Consider the following 26,612-nt stretch of genomic DNA (forward strand, 5'->3'; position numbering starts at 1 on the left):
CCATGTAGTCAAGGATGTAGTTTTTCCATGGTCATGTATGGATGTGAGAGTTGGACTGTGAAGAATGCTGAGTGCAGAAGAATTGATGCTTTTGAACTGTGGGGTTGGAGAAGACTCTTGAGAGTCCCTTGGACTGCAAGGAGATCCAACCAGTCCATTCTGAAGGAGATCAGTCCTGGGTGTTCATTGGAAGGATTGATGCTAAAGCTGAAACTCCAATACTTTGGCCACCTCATGTGAAGAGTTGACTCATTGCAAAAGACCTTGATGCTGGGAGGGATTGGGAGCGGGAGAAGAAGGGGACGACAGAGGATGAGGTGGTTGGATGGCATCACCAACTCAATGGACATGGGTTTGGGTGGACTCCGGGAGTTGGTGCTGGACAGGGAGGCCTGGCGTGCTGCAATTCATGGGGTCACAAAGAGTCGGACACGACTGAGCTACTGAACTGAACTGAACTGATGTCATTTGGTTTAGAGGAGAGCAGTACAGTAGTTAACTCTTAATGGCACCCAAAGACAAACCATTGAGGTCAACAGGTAAAATTAGTTGCAGAGAAATGGTGTGGGTAACAGGGAGGCAGGGGAGGATGATTTATACTCATAGAGTAGAAGGGAAGGGTCTGAGGTAAATGATTGATTTTTATGAAATAGGCACTGGGTGAAGTTCTTAGTAATTTAAGAGCAAATGAAAGATTATGCAGAATGCCATATCAAAATTTATTGCTTAGGGAGTGAATAAGAGGACCTAGTGATAGGGCTATGGCCACAGTATATAAGTGAGGTTAAGAGCTCATACTTTTAATTTTGGTCCAGTCCTGTCCTGACCATTTAACTTTATATTTCTTGGCAAATTAAAACCACCCAAGTTGCAGTTTCTTCATCCATAAAATGGGCAGAAATAGCATCTACTTCATAGAATTACATTGATTGAATAAGATTATGTATTCAGTGACTGTGGCCAGCATGTTACATCTTCCTGTTATTCCTCTTAAGTTTAGAATATCCAGAGGGAAGAAAAAGAGTTAATACAATGTTTTCTTGGAATACATGCTTACACCACATCTTCTAAGGGATTACCCCTTAACGCAGTTTTTAGAGTTTGGGTTGGTGAAAACTCTTGATTAATAGTTGATGAGAAATTTCTTTAAGTGTAATTCCTATTAAATGAAGAGAGACTGACCACAGTGACCTCATCACTTTATCTTTCTGGAACTCAGTCGGAATTGAATTAGTGTTTCTCCAGCTCTGGTTTGAGGACCTCCGAGCATTAGAATCACCTTGAGTACTGGATAAAATTGCAGATTCTTGATCTCCACTTTAGACCCACTGAGTCAGTCTCTGAGAGTAGAGTCAAGGAAATTTTCCTTAGCACTCAAGTATAGCTGATCTACACCACATCTAGTTTGAGAACCACCAGAAAGGATGATTCGGAGATCTTTTTCGGTTCAAGTATGAATCTGTTCATTATATTATAAGCCTAGAGTAGGAGTTGGATAGGAATAATGGTATCTATTCCTGTTTACCCTGTAGGATTGTTGTGAAAAACAATAAGATATCTTTCAGTTTGTAAAAATAACTTTAAATGAAAAGATAATTAAATTTTAGACGCCTGTGGTGTCTTATGGGCTTCCCTGGTGGCTCAGATGGTAAAGAATCTGCGTGCAATGCAAGAGACCCAGGTTCAATCCCTGGGTGGGGGAAGATCCCCTAGAGAAGGGAATGGCTGTTCACTCCAGTATTCTTGCCTGGAGAATTCCATGGACAGAGGACCATTGCAGGCTGTAGTCTGTGGGGTTGCAAAAGGTCAGACATGACTGAGCAACTAATTAATGGAGTCTTATATATAATACATATTACATAAGTATAAGTGTATTGTAATTTATAATACATATCTGTATATGTGTGTGTGTGTCTATTTGCAGTGACTCTTAGCTATAAATCTACAGTGATTTCTGTATTAGGTGAGTCACAGTACTTACTAAGTAATATCAAATTCTTTTTTTTTTAATTTAATTTTATTTTTAAACTTTACAATATTGTATTAGTTTTGCCAAATATTGAAATGAATCCGCCACAGGTATACCCGCGTTCCCCATCCTGAACCCTCCTCCCTCCTCCCTGCCCTACCCTCCCTCCTCCCTGCCCTACCCTCCCTCTGGGTCGTCCCAGTGCACCAGCCCCAAGCATCCAGTACCGTGCATCGAACCTGGACTGGCGACTCGTTTCATACATGATATTATACATGTTTCAATGCTATTCTCCCAAATCTCCCCACCCTCTCCCTCTCCCACAGAGTCCATAAGACTGATCTATCAAAAAAATAATGAGTTTATTTTTATTTTCCTGATTTCTGTTTGATTTTTTGCTTTTATTAGTTGCTTGGAGGTCCAGTAGGATTATAGCCATTCAAACAAGTGAATATATAACTTGAAGACTAATGTCTGTTCTAGATTTTTAAATTTACGAATTAAAGTGTTTAATAGTAGGAATAATAATTCCTACTGTTACAAATTACAAATAATGGAATAGTTTTTTAAAAATGATCTTTGTGATTCAGTTGTTTGGATTGTCCTATTTAGAGATTATCTGTACTTTTTCATACTCTTTTCCGTCAGTTAAACCCTCTGCTCTCAACAAAGAAACCCAGTCCCACCGCTAGGGTATTTTCTGGGGATAAAATATAATCCCCCATTTTTTCCATCTCTAGAGAGGGCAGACTGTTAATAGGTATCTGTTTTGTGTTGGTTATAGTGTTTCATGCTTTAAAAACATGCTTATTTTGGTATCCCCTGTCTAATTCCTACACATAATTTAATATAAGGTATACTTATTAAATGATTTTTAAATATGCAGTGTGTTGACCAGACAATACACTTTTAGAGAATTTAAATTGATTTAGTTGGTTTGGACTGGGGCCAGAAATCAATGTCTTGGTTGTACAAGACACTAGATTTAGGTTGTACATGGCTCATGCTTTGAGAAACGTGGCTCTGTTTCCTGTTGCCTCCAGAGGCATAAATTGTAGGCACTGGCTGCACAACATAAATTAGGAATAGTATGCTTCCAGCTTGAAAGTGAACATAAAAATGTTGCACATCAGAACTCCACATGTGTTTGTGTACGTTTTTTCCGTAGAACTCAAGATAGTGTTAACACAGGTAACAGGACAAACTTAACCACCTGCAGGTTAAAGCTGTTTAATTACACAGAAAACATTTTTATAAGTAACAAAATCATAGGACATGGCTGGATTTTGAATGAATCTGTATTTCTTAGCCTTCCTTTTAAAGTTAGTTTCAGAGATTAAAAAATGCTACCATCAATTAATGGAAATTTTAGATTGTGTGGCAAAATAAACAGAGAAGCAGAAAATAAGATAGGCAGTGTCTAGTACTTCTGTTAAGAAAAGCTATTGAGCTTTATCGTATGCCTAGTACTAGGCTCCTGCAAGCAAGGCCTGCAACACCAGCATTCACCTCTTGAACGGATTAAATGCCTTTATTCCCATGAACCATCCTCAGTTGTCGGTCTTTTCCTGTTTCTTGAACAGTCTGCTCACTCACTTTTACTCCTATTTTTCTTGTAATATGTCTCAATTTTTGTCTCCCTTCCTGGGTTCTTAGTTTCCCTCTTCATGGTATAATGAATGAAATAGCTTATTACAAATTAAAAATTCCTAAATATCAGACTAATCAAAAAATTAAAAATTGATTTGATAAAACCCATTTTCTTTACTTACACCAGTGCTGCTTCCTTTTCTCCTAGGTATTTACTTCCAAGCCTTTTCTCAAGTGTTAGGTATATGCTGTAAGTGCTGCTTTATATTTGAAAAATGCTAGTATTACAGATGGATCATAGACTGTGTAGCACATAGTGCATAATTTTCAGCAGCCTGTCACTTCCATTCTCTTCATCAGACTTAGGAAACTTTTAATACCTACTGAATATTTAAGTTCCTGTTGGGCTCAGACTTTATTGAAAGGAATTCGCTGTTCTTAGTTTGTTTTTAAAAAGCAAAATTGTTCTTCATTGAAAATTAGGGCAGGTGGGTATAAGTGCTAAACTGGAAGAGGGTGTGTAAATTCCACTAGGAATTGGTTTTCAGATTTAGTGGAGGTCTAGGATTAGAATTGTTGACCCCTGAGTCACCAGCTGGCCAGCTGCTTAACCAAGAGCAACTCAGATGGATGCAGTTGTTCCCCATGTCCCTTTAACTGTTTTTCATCTCCATCCTTTTCTTTCTCCTTGCTCCTGCCCTTTCTCCATCTCCTCGGTGCTCAAGTACATCACTGAGCGTGAAAAAGGGCAACAGCAGTAGTGCTGCTACTAAAGCTTTTGTGTCTGTGAATTTCTTTGCTTCCTGCTCTACATGTCTGAACCCAAGTTTCCACTTCTAGGGTAGCCCTAAAGCTACACATTGGCCAGCTATGGCCTTACTTAGTTTCTGGCACGGGGAAGGTAGCTTTTAACTTGAAGAAAAGTGCCCTATATTTGAACTTTTTTGAATCTTATTTTGGTATCTTACAGTGACTTACTAGTAAGATTTTTTTTTTTTTAAACCTCATGTTTAAATGGTTCACAAGTAAAAGACTAGGAACAGACCCAATAGTTGTTAGGGTTCTTTGGATCTTTTGTCCTTAAGAAAATGATGGATATAAACATTTCTGGGTGGGAGGATGTTGGAAAAAATGGTGGAATGGCATTCAAGGTGGGCTAACAGGTCTTTTTAAACTTATTAAACTTTTTAGGACATAAGCAAGGATGTATCAGCAGATTAACCCCCTTCCACTATTGGATTTAAAAGTATTATACATAGTTTTAGCTTTATTTAGTATTCTTAAGCTCTGCATTTCCAGGATTGTCTGTTATACTCCTGAACATAAAAAAGTTACTTTTACTATTAGATTAAGTAAAAAAGTGTTTTTCTAGTTTTGTTAATGGGTTATAGGTGGTGGCTTATTAGAAAATAGTTTAATTATTCATATAGGGAACTTCACTGGTGGTCTAGTGGCTGAAACTCCGGGCTTCCACTGCAGGGGGTGGGGATTTGATTCCTCATCAGGGAACTAGGATCCTGCAGTCCCCAAACTGTAAAAAGTCATTCATATAGATAGGAAATCTTACCAGGTATTGAGTATTGTTGAAGTAGACATACCTTGTTTTCAACGTAAACATTACATTTCAGATGAAAGTTATATTAGTGAAGGTGATAAAATTTGTAGACTAATTGTGAGTGATATGCTTTCTAGGAGTTTATATGAAAGCTTTCACAAGAAGGCTAGTCTAGAATATCTGTGTTCTGCCATTTGTTTGATACTTGATGAAAACTGTTAGTGCTCCATTTATCATGCTTGTTTTTTACTCTTTGATAACTAAATTTCTTAACTACTGACTGTTTATACACATTTTATCACACTGCATGGATATAGCATATTTTACAGATTGAGGGGTCCGTCTAGTCAAAGCTATGGTTTTTCCAGTTGACATGTATGGATGTGAGAGTTGGACTATAAAGAAAGCTGAGAGCCAAAGAATTGAAGCTTTTGAACTATGGTGTTGGAGAACACTCTTGAGAGTCCCTTGGACAGCAAGGAGATCCAACCAGTTCATCCTAAAAGAGATCAGTCCTGAATATTCATTGGAAGGACTGATGCTGAAGCTGAAACTCCAATACTTTGGCCACCTGATGTGAAGAACTGACTCAACTGGAAAAGACCCTGATGCTGGGAAAGATTGAAGGCCTGATGTGCAGTAGTCCATGGGGTTGCAAAAAGTCAGACTTGACTGAGCAACTGAACTGAACCAAACAGATTGAAAGTTTGTGGAAACCCTGGTTTTAAATAAGTTTATCAGCACCATTTTTCCAACAGCATTTGCTCACAGCATGTCTCTGTGTCATGTCTTCTTGTACAGTTAATAGTCTGCGGTATAGTGTAAACATAACTTATATGCACTCAATTTCAGTTCAGTCTTTCAGTCGTGTCTGACTCATTGTGATCCTAACTCTTTGCAGCACATCAGGCCTCCCTGTCCATCACCAACTCCTGGAGCTTGTTCAAACTCAGGTCCATCAAGTCGGTGGTGCCATCCAACCATCTTATCCTCTGTCATCCCCTTCTCCTCCTGCCTTCAATCTTTCCCAGCATCAGGGTCTTTTCCAATGAGTCAGTTCTTTGCATCAGGTGGCCAAAGTATTGGAGTTTCAGCTTCAGATCAGTCCTTCCAATGAATATTCAGGACTGATTTCCTTTAGGATTGATTATTTTAACCTCCTTGCTGTCCAAGGGACTCTCAAGAGTCTTCTCCATCACCAGAGTTCAAAAGCATCAATTCTTTGGTGCTCAGTTTTCTTTATAGTCCAACTCTCACATCCATACATGACTACTGGAAAAACCATAGCTTTGACTAGACAGACCTTTGTTGGCAAAGTACTATCTGTGCTTTTTAATATGCTGTCTAGGTTGGTCATCGGAGAAAGCAGTGGCACCCCACTCCAGTACTCTTGCCTGGAAAATCCCATGGACGGAGGAGCCTGATAGGCTGCAGTCCGTGGGGTCGCAAAGGGTTGGACACAACTAAGTGACTTCACTTTCACTTTTCACTTTCATTCATTGGAGAAGGAAATGGCAACCCACTCCAGTGTTCTTGCCTGGAGAATCCCAGGGATGGGGGAACCTGGTAGGCTGCTGTCTATGGGGTCGCACAGAGTCGGACATGACTGAAGTGACTTAGCAGCAGCAGCAGCAGGTTGGTCATAACTTTTATTCCAAGGAACAAGCGTCTTTTAATTTCATGGCTGCAGTCACCATCTGCAATGATTTTGGAGTCCTTAGATAACCAGTGGTTAAATGTTGACTTCTGCTTTTATTCTCCTTTTCACACACATGTATGCACACTCTGTGTCTGGTTTCACAGTGTTCAGTTCTCATATTTTTATGTTATTCCATGTTGGTTGTGTTTTCAGTTTATATTACTTAAGGTAGATGGGCTGAATCTAACACTGTTTTGTCAGACTGATAGTAGTAAGTACAGAGTATAACAGGCAAGACAAAAAAAAAAAAAAAAAAAAAATTGGGAACGTTGCCAGAAAGTGTTTATGTTATCCTTTGGAAGTGATTGTTTGGTGGTAGGAAGGTGCTTAGTTTAAAAAATAGAAAATTAGATTGACAGGGCCTAACATGTTGTGTTGCCATGCAGAAATTTTATTTGAAAGTTTATTCTCCTTATATTTCTGACTTTTTTATCAGAAGTCTTTTTGGACATTTTGGACTTTACTTTTTTTCCTAATACTTAAAAACAGTCCATGGCAGCCAAATAGGGAAGGTGATTTGTCTTCTATGATGTTTATTAATATAGAAAAGAAAGGATACCAGAAGACCTTTGATATGTTTATAGATGCATAAAAACAAATTATTAAATGAGTTTCAGTGAGAAAGAAGTTACATAACAGAGAAGTAATAAATAAGAATTTTACATTTTTCTTTTTTAGTACTTAGAATCTTATCTGTAAATATGAAGGCTGTTGGTGATTTTTGAGATAAGGCTAGTTAAGTGATATCTCTGTTATGTAATATCATAGTGTGTTTTTAGTTTGCATTCTTTTCCATTAATAGAAGTGTATTGCTATTTAAACTTCTAATAACTATTGCTAATTTTCTTCAGTTACTGGTTTTAAGTTGCCAGGTGTTACTTTGATGAAAACTTTTGTGATGGTTTTTTTCTGTTTTGGTTAAGTTTTTCTTAATACTATTGATTCTTCAAGGGCAATATTTCACATTATTTTCATAGCCGCTGAAGTGATCCATTTTTATATCAGTGTTTGATGATTTACTAAAAAGAAATCCTGCATCTTCCCAAGTAAATAAAGCACTAAAACCCCTTAATATACCTGGTATCTTTTCAGAATAATTGAGGTTTTTAGGTTGTTTTTAATAGAAACTGCTTTGTAGTGTGTGTGTGTGTGTGTGTGTGTGTGCTGTGCTTAGTCGCTCAGTCATGTCCGACTCTTTGTGACCCTGTGGACTGCAGCTCGCCAGGCTCCTCTGCCCATGGGGATTCTCCAGGCAAGAATACTGGAGTGAGTTGCCATGCCCTCCTCCAGGGCATCTTCCCAACCCACGGATTGAACCCAGGTCTCCCACATTGCAGGTGGATTCTTTACCAACTGAGCCACCAGGGAAGCCCATTGTATATGTATGTGTTTGTTTTCCCTTAATCTAAGGATATCTGTTTTGATTTTGAGAATTTACCTTTTATCTCTGTTCTAAATTTATACCCAATTTTGGCTTCTGTGCAGTTTTATTTTTATTTATTTTTTAAGGTTGACTTTTATGTAACAGTTTTATTTACTTATTTTTAGCTGCACTGGGTCTTGTTGCTCTGCCCAGGCTTTCTCTAGTTGTGGCGAGCTGGGGCTGCTGTTTGTTGCGGTGCGCAGGCTTCTCACTGCAGTGATTTCTCCTGTTGCAGAGGCCAGGCTCTAGGGCGCCCAGGCTTCGGTAGTTGCAGCATGTGGGCTCAGTAGCTGTGGCTCCTGGTCTCTGGAGCACAGGCTCAGTAGTTGTGGCACATGGGCTTATTTGCTCTGTGGCATATGGGATCTGCCCAGACCAGGAATCCAACCAATCCAACAATCTCCTGCATTGGCAGGCAGATTTTTAACCACCACCAGGGAAATACTGTGCAGTTTCAAAAATAGTCCTTTTATTCTGATGGGAGTGTTGGCCTCTAGCTATAGCACCATGATCCCTCTGTTCCCCCCAAATGAACATCAAATACCAGAAATCTGTTTTGTGCAGTCTGTGTAATACTTATATCTACTTGTACCTGTTTTGATGTAATTCACATTTTGAATGAGCGCCAGATAACTGCACAGAACTGTTTTAATCTTGAGATGTGGACATTTATAGATAGCCCACCCAGTTAGTGGCTATAGGCAAAGTTACTTTTCTGTTGTGCATTGTCTTTGAAGGTATCTTGCTCATCCTGGATAATGCATATTTTTCATGACAGTAAGATAATATTAAATCAAATCCCTTATGATTATACAGTGGAAATAAGAAATAGATTTAAGGGACTAGATCTGATAGAGTGCCTGATGAACTATGGACAGAGGCTCATGACATTGTACAGGAGACAGGGATCAAGACCATTCCCAAGAAAAAGAAATGCAAAAAAGCAAAATGGCTATCTGAGGAGGCCTTACAAATAGCTGTGAAAAGAAGAGAAGCGAAAAGCAAAGGAGTAAAGGAAAGATAATCCCATTTGAATGCAGAGTTCTAAAGAATAGCAAGGAGAGATAAGAAAACCTTCCTCAGTGATCAATGCAAAGAAATAGAGGAAAACAACAGAATGGGAAAGACTAGAGATCTCTTCAAGAAAATCAGAGATACCAAGGGAACATTTCATGTAAAGATGGGCTCAATAAAGGACAGAAATGGTATGGACCTACAGAAGCAGAAGATATTAAGAAGAGGTGACAAGAATACACAGAACTGTACAAAAAAGATCTTCACGACTCAGATAATCACGATGGTGTGGTCATTCACCTAGAGCCAGACATCCTGGAATGTGAAGTCAAGTGGGCCTTAGAAAGCATCACTATGAACAAAGCTAGTGGAGGTGATGGAATTCCAGTGGAGCTATTTCAAATCCTGAAAGATGATGCTGTGAAAGTGCTGCACTCAATACGCCAGCAACTTGGAAAACTCAGCAGTGGCCCCAGGACTGGAAAAGGTCAGTTTTCATTCCAATCCCAAAGAAAGACAATGCCAAAGAATGCTCAAACTACCGCACAATTGCCCCTCTCACACGCATGGTAAAGTAACGCTCAAAATTCTCCAAGCCAGGCTTCAGCAGTACGTGACCCATGAACTTCCAGATGTTTAAGCCGGTTTTAGAAAAGGCAGAGAAACCAGAGACCAAATTGCCAACATCTACTGGATCATGGAAAAAGCAAGAGAGTTCAGGAAAAACATCTATTTCTGCTTTATTGACTATGCCAAAGCCTTCAACTGTATGGATCACAATAAACTGGAAAATTCTGAAAGAGATGGGAATACCAGACCACCTGACCTGCCTCTTGAGAAACCTATATGCAGGTCAGGAAGCAACAGTTACAACCGGACGTGAAACAACAGACTGGTTCCAAATAGGAAAAGGAGTGCATCAAGGCTGTATATTGTCACCCTGCTTATTTGACTTACATGCAGAGTACATCGTAAGAAACCCTGGGCTGGATGAAGCACAAGCTGAAATCTAGATTGCTGGGAAAAATATCAATAACCTCAGATATGCAGATGACACCACCCTTATGGCCAAAAGTGAAGAGGAACTAAAAAGCCTCTTGATGAAAGTGAAAGAGGAGAGTGAAAAAGTTGGCTTAAAGCTCAACATTCAGAAAACTAAGATCATGGCATCTGATCTCATCACTTCATGGGAAATAGTTGGGGAAACAGTGGAAACAGTGTCAGACTTCATTTTTTTGGGCTCCAAAATCACTGCCGATGGTAACTGCAGCCATGAAATTAAAAGATGCTTACTCCTTGGAAGGAAAGTTATGACCAACCTAGATAGCATATTCAAAAGCAGAGACATTACTTTGCCAACAAAGGTCTGTCTAGTCAAGGCTATGGTTTCTCCAGTAGTCATGTATGGATGTGAGAGTTGGACTGTGAAGAAAGCTGAGCGCAGAAGAATTGATACTTTTGAACTGTGGTGTTGGAGAAGACTCTTGAGAATCCCTTGGACTGCAAGGAGATCCAGCCAGTCCATCCTAAAGGAGATCAGTCCTGGGTGTTCATTGGAAGGACTGATGCTGAAGCTGAAACTCCAGTACTTTGGCCACCTCATGTGAAGAGTTGACTCATTGGAAAAGACCCTGTTGCTGGGAGGGATTTGGGGCAGGAGAAGAAGGGGACGACAGAGGATGAGATGGCTGGATGGCATCACTGACTCGATGGACATGAGTTTGAACTCTGGGAGTTGGTGATGGACAGGGAGGCCTGGCGTGCTGCGATTCTCACAAAAAGTCGGACACGACTGAGCAACTGAACTGAAGATAATACTAAATACCAGGAGGAGAGTTAGCAACAAAAAGAATCATAGGGTAAATATAAATGAAATGAGGCTTTATTTTGTCAGATAGTGTAAGATAAACATTTATACTGCCAAATACTTAGATCACTTATATCTTAGGAATTGATCATGGACAGGGAGGCCTGGCGTGCTGCAATTCATGGGGTCGCAAAGAGTCGGACACGACTGAGCGACTGATCTGATCTTATACTTAGACCAAATAAGAGACTATGGAAAGCAAAAACTTGATCTCTGTATTCTAATTTGTCAGTCATTTTGGTACCTGTGGTCATCGGGTAAGTATGGATATTACAGACTTAAAAGTTTTATTGAGTTTCCAAACTGTTTCCATTCTAACAGTTTACCAATATTCAGGTTAATCTAAAAAATATCACTTCCATTCTTAACTTTTAATGTCTTGCAAACCTGACTTGATTATACCCAATACTAAAGAATATGGAACATTCATGTTTAGTGAAAGAAATCTTGTCAAACACTGATTAATCACAGCCCTGCTTATTTGGTCATGATCTTCTCTGTCTCTGTTTATTTCAGTCCTGTCGCTTGCTTTAATAGTCCTGCCTAGTCCTGTTTCCTCCATAAAACATTCTTTTTTCATTTCCTTGTGAATTGATTGATTTAGTGCATGTTATTGAGTTCCTGTACTGTGCTGCCCTGGAGAAGGGAAAGGCTACCCACTCCAGTATCCTGGCCTGGAGAATTCCATGGATTTGATGGTCCATGGGGTCTCAAAGAGTCGCACATGACTGAGCAACTTTCACTCACTGTGCTAGGTATTGCTGATACATTGATAACAGAGCTTGTTCCGGAAGCTCTTAGTCTAGTGAAGGTCCAAGTTATCATCTGCAGATTCCTATTGCATTTATCAACAGCCCTTATCTTGATTTTTTAAATTTACAGTACAAGCATATGAACATTTTATCTGAATATGTTCAATATAAAAGCAAAGTTTTCTACAAAGATTATTGTCAGAAAAAAGTCATTTTATATTTGAGACTGCAGTTTTTTTTTTTTTTTTTGAGGCTGTCAGTATTTGTATTCTGAATAGAAGTATAATGTTTTGTAGAGGACAGGCTTGAGATGATGTCAGTAAGTACTAATTTTGAATGTTTATGGAAATTTCCTGAGGTAAAAGGGGAATAAAGAATTTAGACAAATTGAGGGGGGTTGATTTACTGTCATAATTCGTTTTAAAGTATTCACAAAGGTTTTTTAAAAAGTCTTTAAAAATCTCACCTTAAAGAGCAATGTTGTAAGTAATTTATGGACACCATAATATATACTATAAAACAATGGGAAAAAAACACTATGTTAGTATTATGTGAATGGAAGTTTGTGGGTTGGAAAAGTATTTCCAGTGACAATATTCTATATGACTTCAAAAAGTATTGCTTCTCAACTTAAATGCAAATGAAGGTAATTCACATTTTGATACTTTTAAATGACTCAGGCAGAAGATAATGAGATGACAGTTGTTCAAAGATATATGTGAAATTTGAACAAAGTTGTTTTTAAAATTTTTGTGCTTCATGATTTAAAAACATTGATAAAAGTAAATTAATGAGTTAAAATATATATTGGGCTTTTCATACAAATATGCAAAGGTTTGTATATTTCAAATTGGTCAAAAGATTTTAAAAATATCCTCTCATTGGTAAAAATTAAGGCATCCATCATATTGAGGGTTGTATGGTATTCATTTATGGTAGATAACTTGCAAGTTTCTGGGTTGTTGGATGACTATTTAACATAGTGAGAAACTGTTAAAAAATACATGTTGAACTAATAAAATGCTCTATACATTTATTAAGATTTTCTTGATACCATGAGGGATGATGCTATACCAGAATTTCCCAGTTATTTGCTTAAAATGATTCTTCTGCATAATGTTTTTTAACAACTTTATTTCTTGATTTGTACTATATAATGTTTTGGGTTAAAAGCATAATTCCATAGATGATTCTCTTTGGACATGTGTTCTACCCCTAGAGTGGTAGGAAGCAGTGGCATGTGAAGCAGAAACAAGAATTGCTTTTATGTTGCATTTATTAATTTTGAAACTTCGTTAATCCTTCCTGGTGAACTAAGTTGTCTTTGGGAGGCGCAAGTTTAAGGAAGACATTCAGTAGCATGCCTATTGATATTCTGTTCTCAATGACTTGCTGATAGTTTCAGACAGTATTAAACTACTTTTCCAGAAGTGAGCCTCAGAATTGTAAGTTGTCAAAATAGTTCTTTTCTTTACATTTATTGTTGAGTGCATATATAGGAAAATTATGATAAGATAAGGCTGGTTGCAAGGCTGTGAAAAACACCATCATCTCGGGACTTCCCAGGAAGTCCAGTGGTTAAGACAACATACTTCCATGACGGAGCATGAGTTTGATCCCTGGTCAGATATGCTGTGTACCACAAGGTGTGGCGGAAAAATAGAAAAAGAGGCATTGCCATCTTAATCAGATAAGAAAACAAATTGTAATTGTAAAAGAGTCTTTAATTCCATCTACTTGTTTCAGAGGAGATGGGGGTACAGTAGTAGTTGGTGGGTTTTTAAAATTCAGTTGTTATATCACATTTTTACATTTTAATCTTTAGTTAAGTACTGTTTCTCTTTGGAGGAAAGAAGAAAAGCGAAAGGTGAGGGAGAAAGGGAAAGATATACCCAACTGAATTCAGAGTTCCAGAGAATAGCAAGGAAAGATAAGAAGGCCTTCTTAAATGAAAAATGCAAAGAAATAGAGGACAACAATAGAATGAGAAAGACTAGAGAGATCTTCAAGAAAATTAGAGATATCAGGGAACATTTCATGCAAGGATGGGCACAATAAAGGACAGAAATGGTAAGGATCTAACAAGCAGAAGAGATTAAGAAGTGACAAGAATTCACAGAACTATACCAGAAAGGTCTTAATGACTCAGATAACCACGATGGTGTGATCACTCACCTATAGCCGGACATCCTGGAGTGTGAAGTCAAGTGGGCCTTAGGAAGCATTGCTATGAACAAAGCTAGTGAAAGTGACAAAATTCCAGCCCAGCTATTTAAAAATCCTCCATGATGCCCTTAAAGTGCTGCACTCAATATGTCAGCACATTTGGAGAACCCAGCAGTGGCCACAGGACCAGAAAAGGTCAGTTTTTATTCCAGTCCCAAAGAAGGGCAGTGCCAAAGAATGTTCAGACTACCTGTGCTGATTTCACATGCTAACAAGGTAATGCTCAAAATCCTTTAAGCTTGGCTTCAGCAGTACGTGCACCGAGAACTTCCAAATATATAAAATGGGTTTTGAAGAGGCAGAGGAACTGAAGATCAAATTGCCAACATTCGTTGAATCATGGAGAAAGCAAGGGGATTCTAGAAAAACATCTGCTTCTGCTTCATTGACTGTGCTAAAGCCTTTGATTGTGTGGATCACAACAAACTGTGGAAAATTCTTAATGAGATGGGAGTGCCAGTTACCTCACTTGTCTCCTGAGAAACCTGTATGCGGGTCAAGAAGCACCAGGTAGAACCAGACAGGGAACAATGGACTGGTTCAAAATCAGGAATGGAGTACACCAAGGCTGTATATTGTCAACCTGCTTATTTAACTTTTATGCAGAGTACATCATGCAACATGCTGGGCTGGATGAAGCACAAGCTGGAATCAAGACTGCCAGGAGAAGTATCAACAATCTCAGATATAAAGATGATTCCACTCTAATGGCAAAAAGTGAAGAGGAACTAAAGAGCCTCTTGATGAGCGTTAAAAAGGAGAGTGAAAAAGCTGGCTTGAAACTCAACATTAAAAAACTAAGACCATGGCATCAGGTCCCATCACTTCATGGCAAATAGAAAGGGAAAAAATGGAAGCAGTGACAGATTTTATTTTCTTGGGCTGCCAAATCACTGTGGAAGGGGACTGTAGCTGTGAAATTAAAAGATGCTCACTCCTTGGAAGGAAAGCTATGATAAACCTAGACAGTGTATTAAAAAAGCAGCGACTTTGCTTTGTCAACAGTGGTCAGTCTAGTCAAAGTTACGATTTTTCCAGTAGTCATGTATAGATTTGTGAGAGTTGGAGCATAAAGAAAGCTGAGAGCTGAAGAATTGATCCTTTTGAATTGTGGTGCTGGAGAGGTTCTTGAGAATCCCTTGGGCTGCATGGAGATCAAATGCGTCAATCCTAAAGGAAATCAAGCCTGAATATCCATTGGAAGGACTAATGCTGAAACTCCAATACTTTGGCCCCTGATGCAAAGAGCCAACTCATTGGAAAAAACCCTGATGCTGGGAAAGATTGAAGGCTAAAGGAGACGGGGCGGTGGGGTGTGGGCAGCAGAGGATAAGATGGTTAGATATGTCACCCAACTTGATGGACATGCATTTGAAGAAATTCTAGGAGAGAGTGGAGGACGTGGGAACCTCATGTGGTGCCACCATGGGGTTGCAAACAGTTGGACACAACTTAGTGACTGAATAGCAACAAATGTTTGGAGGGCAAGTAAGATAGTATTAGCCCAAATGACATTTACATATATGAAAAGGCATATATAAACAACTATCTGAAACAGTGAGTAAATATGAAATAAAATATTTTATGTTGGATGGCAAGTAGTGTGCATTTTGTGGAAAGGAAGCGGGAGTCCTGTTGGTAAAACTTGAAAATTATCACATGTGTGAGATTTAGCCTGGGAAACTTTTTGCAAGAGCTGGGCTTTCAGAAATGATTAGGATGATGATAGATTGCAAAGGGTAGGGCAGTAAAGAAATACTTGCTTGAACCATATCCATTGCTCCAGCACCATTTCCTGAAAAGGCTGTCTCTCCTCCATTGAAATTCTTTTGTTCATTTGTTAAAATTAATTGGGCATATTTGTTTGGGTCTGTTTCTGGGTTCTCCTTCTGTTCCATTGATCTTTGTGTTTATCTCTCCACCAGTACCACCCTGTCATATTTACTGCAACTATGTGGTAAGCCTTAACATCAGGAAGAATGATTTCTCTCTTTTTAATATTTTTCAGCAGGTTTTAGAAAAAGCCCTTTTATTGTCTACAGAGAAATTTGCTGAGATTTTAATATGAATTGTATATTTTATATATGTTATCAGTTCAGTTCAGTTCAGTCGCTCAGTCGTGTCTGACTCTTTGCGACCCCACGAATCGCAGCACGCCAGGCCTCCCTGTCCATTACCAACTCCTGGAGTTCACTCAGACTCACGTCCATCGAGTCAGTGATGCCATCCAGCCATCTCATCCTCTGTCGTCCCCTTCTCCTCCTGCCCCCAATCCCTCCCAGCATCAGAGTCTTTTCCAGTGAGTCAACTCTTTGCATGAGGTGGCCAAAGAACTAGAGTTTCAGCTTCAGCAGCATTCCCTCCAAAGAAATCCTAGGGCTGATCTCCTTCAGAATGGACTGGTTGGATCTCCTTGCAGTCCAAGGGACTCTCAAGAGTCTTCTCCAACACCACAGTTCAAAAGCATCAATTCTTCAGTGCTCAGCCTTCTTCACAGTCCAACTCTCACATCCATACATGGCCACTGGAAAAACCATAGCCTTGACTAGATGGACCTTTGTTGGCAAAGTAATGTCTCTGCTTTTCAATATGCTATCTAGATTGGTCATAACTTTCCTTCCAAGGAGTAAGCGTCTTTTAATTTCATGACTGCAGTCACCATCTATAGATGTGTATATATATGTATATATATAAATATGAATATATCAGTTTAAGAAGAATTGAAATCTTGGTTATGTGGACTCTTCCAATCCATGAACATGGTGTGTTTCTTCAAGTGATTAGGTCTTTGATTTCTTTCATGTTTTATAATTTTCATCATACAAATCCTATATGTTCTTTATTAAATTATTTGTAAGTATTTTATTTTTTTAGGAGCAATAGTAACTGATGCTTTTAATTTTTAATTTCAGTTCTGCCTGTTCATTGTCAGTGTAAAGAAACATAATTGATTTTTGTGTGTTGATTTGTTTTCTGTGATCTTACTGGACTCATTGATGCTAGCATTTTTTGTTGTTGTTTGAAGATTCCATAGAATATTCTGAATAGACAATCATTTTATCTGCAAATAGAAACCATTTTATATTTCCTTTTCCAATTGATAATGTCTTTAATTTTTTTTTCCTTGCCTTATTGCAATAGCTAAAGCTTTCAATACTATGTTAAATCAAAGTGGGAGGGGAAGGCATCCCCTTTTTGATGTTAGGGGAAGGCATTCAATCTTTCACCATACAGTGTGATCTTAGCTGGAAGTTTTTTGGCAGGTGCTCTTTCTCAGTTTGCGGAAGTAGCTCTCTATTCTTGTTAGACTTATCGATAGACCATATGATTTTTCTCTTTTTGTCTGCTTGTTTGGCAGACTGCATTTATTGACTTTTGAATATCAAATTAGCCTTCATGCCTGGAATACACTGTGGTACATTACTTAAAATATATTTTTTGGATTTTTGTTTGCTAAAATTTTGTTGAGAACTTTTTCATCTAATCCGTTGTTGTTTAGTCGCTAAGTCGTGTCCAGCTCTTTGTGACCCCATGGACTGCAGCAGGCCAGGCTTCCCTGTCCTTCACCATCTCCTGGAGTTTGCGCAAACTCACGTCCATTGAGTTGGTGATGGTGTCCTAGTGATATATTGGTCTATATACCCTGTTCGCCCTTTTTTGTTCTGTCTTTGACTGATTTTTGTATCAAGGTAATACATGCTTCATAAAATTAGTTGTGAAGTAGTCCTTCTTCATCTGGTTCTGAAAAAGACTGTGTAAAATTATTGCTGGTGTATTATTTTAGTACTTCATGCTTTTAAAAAAACAGAACCCCAGTTCTCAGATGCATTCACATTAGATAAAATTTACATTTTCCTTATTGGAGGCATATCTTAGATTTGAGTATGATTTTTACAGGGCTGTTTTAACAAATTGTAGGTCCTGTGTATTGCCTTTTTTCTTTTTTTAAATGGTAGGAACAAAATGAAATTGTCAGTATCAATCATTATGTATAAACAGTAGGAGGGAAATAGAATTATTATCTGAAATAATTTATCAAAAATAATTCTAATACTTGATTCTGTGATAAACTTACTGATTTGCAGCTTGCCTGAGTGTGTGTTATGAAACTACAGAATTACCCATAGTAATTTTGGAATTGTTAGGGAGATTGAATGACATGTAGAAACAAAGCAGTGCAAGGTTTGGTAACTTGTTCAAGGTCACAGTGTGTAAACTAAACTCCAAGTTCAGTTCACAGTCTTCTAAGCCAATACTTAACTAGGAAGGAACATTAGATCACCAGTGAGTCTTTGCCAAAGGAAGCAAAGAAAACATACACAAAGTATCTGTATATCTATATACCTCCCTGCTGACCTCATGTCCTTTTCAGCTACTCATTCCTGGGGCATACAAAATGGTACTCAAAGATAAATTTGAGAAAACACATGAGGGATTCTGATGCACAGCATAGGTTAAGAACCATTATAATAAACCCCACACATTATGTCCATTTATTTCTTGTGAAAATCGTATTAACTATTTGTAATTCGTTTGTTAGAACAAACCTATGGTAGAAATTTACAGTTTAAGAAAATCTTAAATTGTGAAATGTTATTAAAAACTAGAAAATATAGGTAACTTTTACCATCCTTTTTAGAAGTGCACTTTTAAAGTCATTAGGTGAGTGTAAGCGGAGAAGGCAATGGCACCCCACTCCAGTACTCTTGCCTGGAAAATCCCATGGACAGAGGAGCCTGATGGGCTGCAGTCCATGGGGTCACAAAGAGTCAGACATGACTGAGTGACTTTGCTTTCACTTTTCACTTTCATGCATTGGAGAAGGAAATGGCAACCCACTCCAGTGTTCTTGCCTGGAGAATCCCAGGGACAGGGGAGCCTGGTGGGCTGCTGTCTATGGGGTCGCACAGAGTCGGACAGGACTGAAGCGACTTAGCGGCAGCAGCAGGTGAGCGTAAGAGCATAACAATACATGTAACTTGCTTTATTTTTATAATTATGTTATTGTATTTAGTGGTCAGTCAGAGATATGATGGGATAGACTGATTACTGAATCAACTTGAAGATACGGGAGGGGGTTGGCAAAATTGTCAGTTTGCCCCATAAGCAGTTTTCTATCTGTGAATAATATCAAATGATAGTCTAGATCTAGAAAGTCATTCTGAAATCTTAACTTATCATTAAATATTGAGAAGTATTAAAAGAAATAAAAAGTAATCGTTTGTTTATCTTTTTTCTAGACCAGAGGTGGCAAAGAAACGAAACTGATGTCCCCCGCCCCCCCCCCCCCCACCCTTTCTGTACTAATTCCAACGTCTTTCTCAGTACATTGCTTCTGGCAGCTGTTCTTAACTGGAATTGACACCAAAGATGAAACCTATTGTATTTGGCATTTTTGTTCTAGGCAATGTACTTTTTTGGCGGTCACTTTTGTTTACTTTAAATGTTGTTCTGTGCCTCAGTGGAGTCTTCTTTTGGAAATTAAAAATAATAGTGGTTTTTAACTTGAGTTATATAAATGGTAGTTCGTAGAAGACTCCCCACCCCCAGCAAAACACAACAAGAGAAAGAAAAGTCCAGTTAGCTAAAAATTAGGATGTTGTTTCAAGAGATAGCTGACCACAGAGCCTGTAGGCCAGATCCAGCCTGTGAACTCAGAATGATACTTACATTTTTAAATGGTGGGGAAAATTTTTTTTAAAAAATATTTTGTGACGTAAAAATTACATGAGATTTAGTCTTCAGTGTCCATTAGTAAAGTTTTATTGAAATGTAGCAGTGCTCATTCATTTACTGTCCAGTGGATGCTTTTGTGCTGCATTGGCAGAATTGAGTAGTTGTAAAAGAAACCATAAGGCCAACAAAGCCTAATATATTCACTGTCTGGCCCTTCCCAGAAGTCTGCCAGTCTGTTGTGAGATAGTACAGGTAGCGCATGTTTGCTTTTGGGTTGTTTAGTAAAGGAGGAAACTTAATTTGCCGTTTTTTTCAACAGGTTTCTGAAAAGGAATAATTTAGAAACTTTGTGGTCTCAGAACTTCTTTAGATTTAGCCCAAGGAGATTTTTATGTGGTTTGTATCTATAAATATCATCATATTAGAAATTAGGGCAGAAAATTAAAAAATATTTATTTAAAAGTGTCAATAATAAATCCATTATGTGTTAACAAAAGAATAGATTTTTATGAAAAATATTTACTAAAAAATTAGAGAAAATTTTTACAGATTTCTTTATAATTGTTTTAGTAGATGACAGCTGAATTCTTGTACCTGTTTTTCCACTCAGTTTGTTGTGATGCAAAAACTTGTGATGTTTTGACATGGAGGAAATCTGGCCATACACAGACATACTAGTTAGAAAAATGGGGAGTATTTTAATAGCTTTTTAAGATAATTGTGGATATTTTTCTTTGATAGTACACCATAATTCAAAAAGTGGTAATTTCTTGGATGGTTTTATTTTCTTAAGTCAAGTTGATTGAAGTATACGTTGCAGACAATAAAATATATTTTGTTTAGATACACAAGTCTGTTGCAATCTGATTAACTCATGAATTATATAACCATCACCACAATAAAAATGTGGAATATTTCCATCACCTCTAAAAGTTTCCTTATGCCCTTTTGTAATTAGCCCTCTCCCCTCACTCTTAACTTCTGATCTGATTCTCATACCTGTACTTCTGCCTTTTCCAAAATATTGTGTAAATGGAATCACACAGTATGTAGCCTTTTCAGTCCATTTTTGTTTTTAGCATAATGTGTTTACAGTTTATCCATTTAGTTGCAGCTATCACCAGTTCATTTATTTTTATTGTATAATGTTTATTTTTGCATCTATCAGTGCTAGATATTGGGTGGTTTCTGGTGATTCTGAATAAAGCCACCCTAAAAATTACAGATCTTTGCATGGATATGTTTTCGTGTCTTAAATAGCTAGGCGTGAGATTGCTGTGTAGTACAGTAGATGCATGTTTCCCTGCAAGAAGACTTTTTCCTGAGTTAATGGGCCATTTTGCATTCCCACTACCAACGTGTGGTGGAAGTTGCAGTTGCTCTACATATTTCCCAAAACTTGAGACTGTGTGTTTTTATGTTAGTCATTCTAATGAATATTAGATTTAGTTTTAGTTTGCATTTCCCTGGTTAGTGATACTGAGTATCTTTCTATGTAGTATTTCCCATTCATATTTCTTTGATAAGGGGTCTATCTGAATCATCTTGCCCATTCTTTGGAAATTAGGTAATATGTTTTCTTATTATTGAGTTGTGATAGATCTTTATATTTTCTGAATATCTGTTCTTTTTTAGGTATATAATTTGCAGGTATTTTCTCCCAGTCTGAATTTTTTTCCTTAATTTCAAAGAGAAGTTTCAATTTTCATGAAGTTCAGCTTTTGAAGTCCAATTTTTTCTTTTGTAGCTCCTGTATTTTTGTATTTTAACAAATCTTTCATGTTAATAATTTAGGGTCACAAGATTTGTCTTGTTTTTAGAAGTTGTATAGTAATAGTTTAAGGTTTTATTTTTAGTTAATTTTGGTATATGGCATGAGCTATGAGTTGTTATGAGTTGAGGTTCTCTGTTCTGCATATAGATGTCCAGTTGTTCCAGCATCAGTTGCTGGAAGACTTTATCTTCTCCATCTGAGTACACTGCATTGGCACCTTTGCTGGTATCAGTTGACCGTGTGTGTCCGGGTCTGTTTCTGGAGTCTCTGTTCTGCCTCCCAGGTGCGTGTCTTTTTACTAAGACTGCATTGCCTTGATTGTTGAAGTTTTAGTGTAAGACTTACAAACAATTAGTATGGGAACTCCCTGGTGGTCCAGTGGTTAGGGACTAGGCTCTTTCACTGCCGTGGCCCAGGCTCAGTCACTGGGTGGGCAGCCAAGATCCTGCAAGCCGTGTGGCATGACCAGAACAACTGCCCCAGATCAAGTAGTGTGAGTTCTCGTTTGTACATCTTTTTCAGAGTTACTTTGGGTGTTCCAGTTCTCTTGCTTTTCCATATAAAGCAAGAGATGGTTTCTTAAAAGTTAGTGCATTGTGGAATCTGAAACTGCTAATGAACTTTTTGTCTTCTGTAATGCTAGAGTCTGCTTGGCTATCTTGAACATTGAATGGATTTTTTTTTTTTTTTAACCTATGAGTGTTTTTCAAATGTCACACAGAATTCACTTGGAAAATATTGGTTCTCTGAATGATATAGACCTTTTAAATGTTGGCACATCTTATTATTCTGTATTTAAAAGTCATATTTGTTAATATTACCAATGACCTCATCAAAAAATTCTTTAAATATTGGGAAGGTGTCAGGCTAATGGTGGTGGTTGATACAATTTTTCCAAAATTCTTGTTTTTGCTTGGAAACTCATATTTTATCATTGGCAGTGCATACTGTCAATTGTTTTTCTTGAAGTAACAGGTTCATTTTGAGAACATTTTTGCCAGATACTCAAGTCTGAATAACCATGGTTGGTTTAGTTCACAACTCGGTCATGCAAGGGCTTCTCTTGGAGGCTGTCATTGTACTGCAGTGTGCAGTGGATGTGCTTTTGGTTAGTTACCACTTTGTCGCACAGAATAGTGAGAAGAAATCTTGACTCAAGGGTCAAAATTTTAAGAAAATTAACAATGTTACTGCTTTTCATCAAGGACATTCTTAAGGAAAGCTTTTTACAGAGAAAACGTGATTTATTTGGTCGCTTTCTACTATGTTTATTATACCTAAAACACAAAGATGGACCTGGAAACCTAAACCCAAAGTTATAACTGTAAGACAGTAAATTCTTGACATTTTAGGAAGATCTGAAATTTGGTATACTGGGAGACAGTGTAAGAACAAATATAGTTATATTAAGCTGTTGTTTTATTATCTTATAGGTGCTATACTTGGTAGATCAGAAACTCAGGAGTGTATTTTCTATAATGCTAATTGGGAAAGAGATAGAACGAATCGCACTGGTGTTGAATCCTGTTACGGTGACAAAGATAAACGGCGGCATTGTTTTGCTACATGGAAGAATATTTCTGGTTCCATTGAAATAGTGAAGCAAGGTTGTTGGCTGGATGATATCAACTGCTATGACAGGTAAGAAGGCATTTTGTTTATGATAGTGTTGAATAATTTTCACTTCTCCCTCTTTTTTAAAAAGGGGAAGAATCAATGCATGGATTTTCACTTAAATGCTTCTTTTTAAAGAGAGTATAAAGATCATTATTACATGTTGATGACAAAATATATATTTTAAAGCAATAAAACAAATACAGCATATTTATGTTTTATCTTCTGTTACTTTGAATTATCTACCAAGTAGTGAAAACTTTAGATAATAAGCATTTATTTCCCTATGTTGTAGGATTATGTTTTTTTTTTTTAAACAGCAATTTTAATGAAAAGGGATTTTTAAAATTGCTTTAAAAGAGAGTATATCTGTTGAAAAATCTATCCTGAAAGAGAATAAAGCTTAATCATAGTATTAAATTTCCTTTTAGTTTCCCTCTTTATGTATCTGGAAGAAATTGATCTCACTACATTTTGCCCCTTTTTCCTTGCAGAGTAGGCCTTTGTTCTTTATCCCAAGGGACATTTTAACTTGACATTCAGAATTACATCAGAACTAACACAGTGCTCATAGAAAGCTACATTTTATTTAAAAGATTTTGCTTAAATTGTTTTATTCTGTACTGGAAATAAAATACAGGGGATACAGTAGATATGTTATTGATTGCCTGTGATCTTTCTGTAAAGTGTCCCTAGATGTTGAGTCGATCACTTAAACGGCCCGGGACACAAGATTTTCACTGTGGGTGGGTGCTGATGACTGCAGAAGCTGAAAAATCCTAGATAACCAGATTTTTTGGAGCCAAATAACTAATACACTCACGGAATCCAACTATGTCCTGATCTACTTGCAGGGACTTTAATTGATTACTGTAAATCTGTGGTTGATTGCCATATGTGATTAATAGTAAAATGTGTTGAATAAAATCATGAAAATTGAATTAGTTCCACTTTTGGTGAGAAAATAGTCATTTAGGTACATAGTTAGTAGTTAAGATATATTTCTGATTCTGTGAATTTTCCAAGGATTACTGCTGTATAATTAAACATTTTAGCTGTATTTCTGATTATTAGCTTCTTTATTAACAGAGGTGATCATTAAGTGACATTTGCTATTATGAAAGGATAAGTAGGGCCACTGGGGAAACAGTATGGAGGTTCTCAGAAAATTAAAAATAACAATGATATAGCAGTTCCACTTTTGATTTTTTGTCCAAAGGAAACAAAAACATAAACTTGAAAAGATAAATGCACCACGGTGGTGGCCACATTATTTACAATAGCCAAGATGTGGAAGCAACCTAAGTGTCTGTCAGTGAATAAATGGATCAAGGAAATATGCTTTGTATATACAATGGAATCTTTTTCATCTGTGAAAAAGAACACCTTGCCATTCATAATACCGATGGACCTTGAGGGCATTGTCCTAAGTGAAATGTCAGAGAGAAACAAATACCATATGATCTCACTTGTATATTAATCTTGAAAAACAACAACAACAACAACAACACAAACCCATATATATAGAGAGAGAACTGTTTGATGTTGTTGGAGGCTGAGGGTGAGAAGTGGGCAAAATAGGTGAAGGAAATCAAAAGGGTATGAATTATCAGTTATAAAACAAATAAGTCTTAGGGATTTAATGGAGATGTGATGTAATTGTGACTATAGTTAATAATACCATATTGTATATTTGAAAGTTGCTACAAGAGAAAATCTTAAAAATTTTGTTCACAAGGAAAAAAAATTGTAACTGTGTGGGGATGGGATGTTAACTAGATTATTGTGGTGATCATTTCACAATATACTCTAATTTTCAATCATTGGGTTGTATGCCTGAAACTAATGTTATATGTCGATTATATCTCAATTTAATCTTAAAAAGCCAAGGAGAAAGAAGTTGGGGAAAAATGAAGTTTGGGGATAATCTCTATTCAAAGTTTGTTGTTCAGTTGCTCAGTCATGTCCAGCTCCTTGCAGCCCCATGGACTGCAGCATGCCAGGCATCCCTGTCCTTTACAATCTCCTGGAGTTTGTTCAAACTCATGTCCATTGAGTCAGTGGTGCCATCTAACCATCTCATCCCCTGTCCCCTTCTCCTCCTGCCCTCAATCTTTCCCAGCATCAGCGTCTTTTCCAGTGAGTTGGCTCTCTGCATCAGGTGGCCAAAATACTGGAGCTTCAGCATTACTCCTTCCACTGACTATTCAGGACTAATTTCCTTTAGGATTGACTGTTTTGATCTCCTTGAAGTCCAAGGGACTCTCAGCAGTCTTCTCCAGCACCACAGTTTGAAACATCAGTTCTTCTGTGCTCAGATGTCTTTATGGTCCAACTATCAACATCCGTACATGACTATTGGAAAAACCATAGCTTTGACTAGACAGACATTTGTAGCAAAGTGGTATCTCTGCTTTTTAATACGCTGTCTAGGTTGGTCATAGCTTTTCTTCCAGGGAGCAAGTGTCTTTTAATTTCATGGCTGCAGTCATCATCTGCAGTGATTTTGGAGCTCAAGAAAATAAAGTCTGTCACTGTTTCCATTGTTTCCCTGTCTGTTTGCCATGAAGTGATGGGACCAGATGCCATGATCTTAGTTTTCTGAATGTTAAGTTTAAGCTAGCCTTTTCACTCTCCTCTTTCACTTTCACCCGGATACTCTTATCTTTAGTTCCTCTTTGTTTTCTGCCATAAGTGTGGTGTCATTTCCATATCTGAGGTTGTTGATATTTCTCCTGGCCGTCTTGATTCTAGCTTGTGCTTCATTCAGCCCGGCATTTTATATGATGTACTCTGAATGTAAGTTAAGTAAGCAGGGTGACAGTATACAGCCTTGACATGCTCGTTTCCCAGTTGGGAACCAGTCTGTTGTTCCATGTCCAGTTCTAACTGTTGCTTCCCGACTTTCATACAGATTTGTCAGGAGGCAGGTCAGGTGGTCTGGTATTCCCATCTTTTTAAGGATTTTCCACAGTTTGTTGTGATTCACACAAAGGCTTTGGCATAGTCAATACAACAGAAGGAGATGTTTTTCTGGAACTCTCTTGCTTTTTCAATGATCCAGCGGATGTTGGCAGTTTGATCTCTGGTTCCTCTGCCTTTTCTAAATCCACCTTGAACATTGGAAGTTCTTGGTTCACATACTGTTGAAGTCTGGCTTGGAGAAATGTAAGCATTACTTTGGTAGCATGTGAGATGAGTGCAATTTTGTGGTAGTTTGAACATCTTTGGCATTGCCCTTCTTAGGGATTGGAATGCAAACTGACCTTTTCCAGTCCTTTGGCCACTACTGAGTTTTCCAGATTTGCTGGCTTATTGATTGCAGTACCTGTGCAGCATCATCCTTTAGGATTTGGAGTAGTTCAACTGGAATTCCATCACCTCCACTAGCTTTGTTTATAGTGATGCTTCCTAAGGCCCATTTTACTTCGCATTTCAGGATATCTGGCTCTA

At 37.8% G+C, this 26,612-nt stretch overlaps 1 protein-coding gene across 2 annotated transcripts in view; it reads left to right on the top strand.

Annotated features, from left to right (window-relative positions):
• The window catches only part of ACVR2A (activin A receptor type 2A), a 95,952-nt gene that overhangs the window by 34,715 nt on the left and 34,625 nt on the right, over window positions 1-26,612 (top strand). For both annotated transcript variants that reach the window (XM_070390043.1, XM_005905611.2), the window contains exon 2: window positions 22,979-23,186. In XM_070390043.1, coding sequence (XP_070246144.1) covers window positions 22,979-23,186 — 208 coding nt within the window. The remainder of the gene's footprint in view (window positions 1-22,978; window positions 23,187-26,612) is intronic.

Source organism: Bos mutus, chromosome 2 (assembly GCF_027580195.1).
Source record: "Bos mutus isolate GX-2022 chromosome 2, NWIPB_WYAK_1.1, whole genome shotgun sequence".
NCBI lineage: Eukaryota > Metazoa > Chordata > Mammalia > Artiodactyla > Bovidae > Bos > Bos mutus.